This window comes from Prosopis cineraria, unplaced genomic scaffold (genome assembly GCF_029017545.1).
Source record: "Prosopis cineraria cultivar Desert tree isolate PC_DT_omini unplaced genomic scaffold, ASM2901754v1 PC6, whole genome shotgun sequence".
Taxonomy (NCBI): Eukaryota; Viridiplantae; Streptophyta; class Magnoliopsida; order Fabales; family Fabaceae; genus Prosopis; species Prosopis cineraria.
Genome location: NW_026555337.1, coordinates 41,906,644 through 41,912,306, shown reverse-complemented (window position 1 = coordinate 41,912,306; position 5,663 = coordinate 41,906,644). Strand labels below are relative to the sequence as shown.

The 5,663-nt window shown below is 34.2% G+C and overlaps 1 protein-coding gene across 1 annotated transcript; it reads left to right on the top strand.

Annotated features, from left to right (window-relative positions):
- Window positions 1-2,949: 2,949 nt before the first annotated feature.
- LOC129313768 (uncharacterized serine-rich protein C215.13-like) lies at window positions 2,950-4,447 on the top strand. The gene has a single exon (XM_054957136.1). The coding sequence runs from the start codon at window positions 3,123-3,125 to the stop codon at window positions 4,287-4,289; it is 1,167 nt and encodes a 388-aa protein (XP_054813111.1). The 5' UTR covers window positions 2,950-3,122; the 3' UTR covers window positions 4,290-4,447.
- Window positions 4,448-5,663: the final 1,216 nt, after the last annotated feature.

Genomic DNA, 5,663 nt, shown 5'->3' with positions numbered 1-5,663 from the left:
GAATACTCTGTCAAAAAATTTGTAGAAAATAGATAAAGTGAACATGAACCGGAAAACCTGTTTCTCTACTCAGCCATAGGATCTTGGGAGGTAAGTTTTGTAATTGTATCACCTAGTAGGCTTTTGCTTTCCCCTACGATATTGATATTCACAGTTCACACCAGAATGTTGGGCATAACTGTCATAAAAATTACCTATGTAGGTCCGTTTTGAAAATTGGACCGTTACTTATGATCATTTTTTTCATACAGGCAAGCCTTGCGTATACCGGCTTGCATGCCATACTTAACATAATTTTGAAGTTTTTATCTTTTAATGATCCCTTGGGTTGCATGGAGATTCTTCTATCTCGCATGATTTAATATAAGATAAAAGAATAAATTAACTCTTAAATTATAGCATATACATGTCTGAAAAATTATATTCTAAAAGAAAAAATTTCAAATATAACAATTAACAATTTTTTTTAAAAAAAATAATTAACAAGTCTATTTATGTAATATCTTTGTAACACTAACACGAGAAACCACATAGACATAATATGATATGCAGAATATATTAATTTTTAAAATATTTTAATATACAAGCACAGTAGGGAGATAGAGTCATTGTTGTGTCAAACTCTTAAGTCAACTTTTTAAATTTATTATTTTTACATTTCTAACTTATAAAATTGAGTTAGCTCACTCATAAAGTTAAACTAGATATAAATTTGATTAAACTTACTAAACTATTAATTTTTTAGCGAGTTAAATGTGTACTACTCTATTTTTATTTGTAAGAGAAATTATCACCTTTTACTTATTTTTTATATAAACAAAATTACATATTTTAATAAGCATTTATTACATATTTTTAAATCACCCCTCATAATTTACATTAACAAAAATAATTAATGCATGCTTATGTTAATTAACATAGGGCATTTTAGTCCAATTTTTTTATTTTCAGACATAATTATTATAGTTAACTAACTTTGTTAAATTGTGTGATATAGCTTTTTTCTCTTATATATAGAAACGGAGGGAGTACTCCTTCCATCCCAAATTATAAGATATTTTTAGACAAAATCTCACATACCAATAAATATCATTAAAAACACTTAACAACTTTATTTTTTAAAATAAAAATATAAACTTTTAAAAATACCTATAATTTAATATATTGCAAAAAAAGGAACAAAAATTAATTATAGAGAGAGAAAAGGCAATATTAAAATTAGTGCATTTAATGAAACATTAATCTAACCAAAGTGTCTTATATTTTGAGATCAAAAAATTCTTTCAAAAGTATCTTATAATTTAAAACAGAAACACTACTATATATAACTCAATCATAGAAATTGGGGGACCCACTTTAAAGAAAAATAAAAGTTAAAAAGTAAAACCAAATATCAATACAAACAAAAAATATTAAAAATAAGTTGTCATTTTTTAAAATTTTTGCATTGAGTATGATAATTTATTAATGTAGATGAATTTAATTTCAATGATTTATATTGAAAATATATTTAGGATCAAATTATAACCATATTTTATATTTTAATTATTTAATCATATACTTATAATGGTTATTTATTAATAAAAGTAAACTTTTACGAGTATACTATTTTAGTTTACATTTTCATTATGAATTTAACACTTAAACTCATGAGTTTGACAATCTTAGATATAGACATATAATTAATTCTATATATTCCCTCCATTAAAAAATATAAGATATTTTTGAGAAGTTTAATGTTATGTAAAGTATTTTTAAGGTAAAATCACTGTCTTTTTTTAAAAGTGTCCTTATTGATAAATAATTTTATATTTATTATAGGGTGTTTAATAAAAATAAATATGAAAAAGATAAAATTAGTTTAAAAATAAATAACTATTTTATTAAAAGGTGAATTTTATTAAAAATATTTTATATTTTTTAATGAAGGGAGGGAGTATCACCAAATCATTTTTGGCCAAAGTATCAAACCAATTGACTCGTTAAACGAAAAGAAGAGCATATGCTAAATGTCATAATATAAATGTGAAAAGAAACTACATGCATGAATAAAATGTTTATAACATCTTGCAGTAATAGATTTTTTTTGCTTTCACTCTTTCTTCTTAACACGAAAAAACATCAGTGGGGGGAAAAAAAATACAAAACCAATACAGTATTACTACGAATATCCATGAGTTCCTTTTTCTTATTTTATTGTTAAAAATTTGCATCACAACTAATAGATGCAAAACAGTAGGAATTGAAATGTATCTTCAAATGAGAAGCATTTATTTTATCATCATGCACTTGATATTGGTACCTCCCACCACTTTGAAGTTTCAGCGTTGTAGTTTATTGATATCCTATCTCATTACATTTCCCATATCTCCACGAAAGGAGGAGATGAATGTACATGAATCTTCTAGTTAAGAAATTAAACGCAATATTATTTGATAAATAATAATAATAATAATAATTTTGAGGCACTCAACAATCGATTAATCATTAGTAAGAGTTTTTCTTAATTGAACGTTTAGCTACCAATATTCTCTTACTGACCTCCTATTTTTGACTCCATCTAATATCTTAAAAAATTTGAAGATATCTCGACTATATCAGGATGCTCTTGACATTTTTATTTAAAATACAACTACATATTTTATGATTGAAAATAAGTTTATTTAAACTTTTTAACCAGCTGAATCAAAGTCCCTTCATTAACTTGCCTTTTCATACAGTTTTTACTTGATTTGTCACTCACCGGCCGTTTTGCGCTGAAGCTCAAAGGCATGAACAACGCGTTTGGATAAAGGAAAAATATCATGAGATTTATTTTAAAGATTCATATTTAAGTTAATTTTTTATATAAGAATTAGAAAATCACATCTATTTTATATTTGACACATATTAAAATAAAATGTAGACAGTCCAATTTTCATGTAAAAAATGAGAATTGGATGGGAGAAGAAAAGGAAGGAAGGAGACAAGGGGACCTAGTTTCCATGTAGCTCCACACAGCAACTGTTTTATATGTACCTCGCGAATCCTCATGGAATGGCACTGCAACTTCCACACCTTCTTCCTCAAACCCAACAGCCAACAAACCCTACTCTCCATCTCTCTCCCTCTCTCCCTGTGCAATGGCTTCTGCCTGTGTCAACAACATCGCCATGTCGCCGGATAACTTTCTCGATTCCCCTCCCCGCCCCTCCTTCCCTTGGCTAAGCCCTCCCAAATCTCACCCACCCCATTTCCCAGATCCCCGTCCTTCCCCTTCAGATTTCGAGTTCTCTCTTCAAGATCCAGTCGCCATGCTTCCCGCCGACCAGCTCTTCTCCAATGGCAAGCTCGTCCCTCTTCATCTCGCCTCCCTTCCCCCTTCTTCCACCGCCAAGTTCCCTTCCCCGGACGCCGCCTCCTCCGCCCATGTCTCCGCCGCCGACCCTTCCTTCTTCTCCCCCAAGGCTCCCAGGTGTTCCAGTCGCTGGAAAGACCTTCTTGGCCTCAAGAAGTTGTGTCACGCTCACACCACTTGTGCAGCCGCCAAGAGCGACCCCCAGAAAACGACGTCGTCTTCTCTAGCCAACATATCTCTCAAGCACTTTCTCCACAGGACCCCCAAATCTTCGTCCTCTTCCTCCTCTGCTTTTCTCTCCTCGTCCTTAGACGCATCCTTGAGTCTCCCGTTGCTGAAGGAGTCGGACTGCGAATCCGTTTCGATCTCTTCTCGTCACTCTCTCTCGTCTTCTTCTTCCGGCCACGAATACGAAGATCTCCCCAGGCTCTCCCTAGATTCGGACAAGCTCAACCCGAACCCGATCTCCCTCCATCGCAACCCGAACTCGGGTCGTCCGAGAATGAGGATGGTGAAGCCGAGGGCAGGGTCGTTCGACGGTAATAATCAGAGATCGCAAGGGGATCATCCATCCGGCAGTCGGGTCGGGAGGAGTCCGGTCAGGCGAGCTCCGGGGGAATCCGGTGGGGTTGGAAGCAGAGGAGTGTCAGTGGACAGCCCCAGAATGAACTCTTCAGGGAAGATAGTGTTCCAGAGCTTGGAAAGGAGCTCGAGCAGCCCCAGTACCTTGAATGGCGGACCGAGGTACAGGCAAAAAGGAATGGAACGGTCGTACTCGGCCAATGTGAGGGTCACTCCGGTTCTGAACGTTCCGGTTTGTTCGCTGAGGGGTTCTTCGAAATCGGGCTCGGTTTTTGGGTTCGGCCAACTGTTCTCTTCTCCACAGAAGAAAGAAGGCAGCAGAGGCCACCAACAACAGAGCCACGGTAGGAATCGGTGCGATCGAAACTAAGAAGCAAAGGTCTCTGGGTGCTTTTAATCTCTTGAGTGAAAATATTGCTGGATTTTACTGATTGGGATTAATTTGCTCTTGTTTAATTGGCAACAAACAATTTTAGATATTGACATATTGTATATACTCCTATGCCGGTGGAATTTTTCTGTTCTTCATCTTCAGCTGCCGCTTCTTCGCTCTGTTATTTTCTGGCCAAAAATATTATACGGAATCCATAATTTTGCTTCTATGAAATTTTCTTTTTTGGAAAAGAAAACCCTTCTCATGTCGAGCTTATCATATCTGGCTGCCATGTATAATATATACTAAATGCATGTGATGTGATGCTTAGTTATCAAACTTGTTATTAAGATGTTATGGCATTTATTGTTACATTTTATGAAAATTATAGCTATATTTCAAGCAACTTATAATTTAAATGAATTTATTAAAATGTACAAATTATCTTTTTTTTTAAAAAAAAAGAGATTGGGTGGATGACAATTTTTAAGTGTAAGAAATGCGAGCACTAATTGCGATTTTCAAAGACTAATTTGTTTGGATCCGGGAAAGTTAAAAGTGAGTAACTTTTCCTATGGAATTGTGGCCGGCTCAATTCATGAGCACGTGAAATATGCGACAAGTACTATTTTATTGAGCGTGCTGGGATTTGGAGGCACAATGTTAAGGCTGGAATAAATAAATGCATCGGGTCATGATTAATTAAACTCGGAATTGTTCAAGTCTAATACAAAAAAAATTTTTAGAAGGGACATTTTCAGTTAGCCTTAACAATATAAACCCAATTAATGGTAAAGTTAGGAGGGCGTAAAATATATTTAAAGTAGGGAAAATGATAAAAGTAAATGGAGATGAAATGGGGAGATTAGGAGTGGGGTCCACATGGGAAGAAGGGACAAGCATTGGCCATCAAAATGTGTACTTTGAAGGGAGTTAAAGAGTACAAGATGGCATGAATAAAGTCCAAAGGGGGATTTGATTGCCCATCAAGTTGGGAGGAAAATGGTTTCATTGTCACTGTGGAGTATTGATGCATAGATTTGGGGCATGTTTGTGAGCAACATAATTAAACCAATTCAATTATGGGAACCCTCCCTAATCCCATCAGATATTGTAGGCCCCATCCTTGTTTGTTCATGTTCAAAGAATTTTCTGTGTGTGGTAGGCCCTTTTGTGATCCACAACGTCACAACACTACAACACACAATACATTTCTGCCCCGCACACTTAGGCATTATTTTTACATGCTTTCGGGCTCAATGTGTTGGTAAGTACTAGTATTATACTCCTTCAATTTTTTTATAAGTTATTTTATCAAAATCACCGATATCAATATAAAAAAATATAAAAAATAAAAATATATAAAATTTA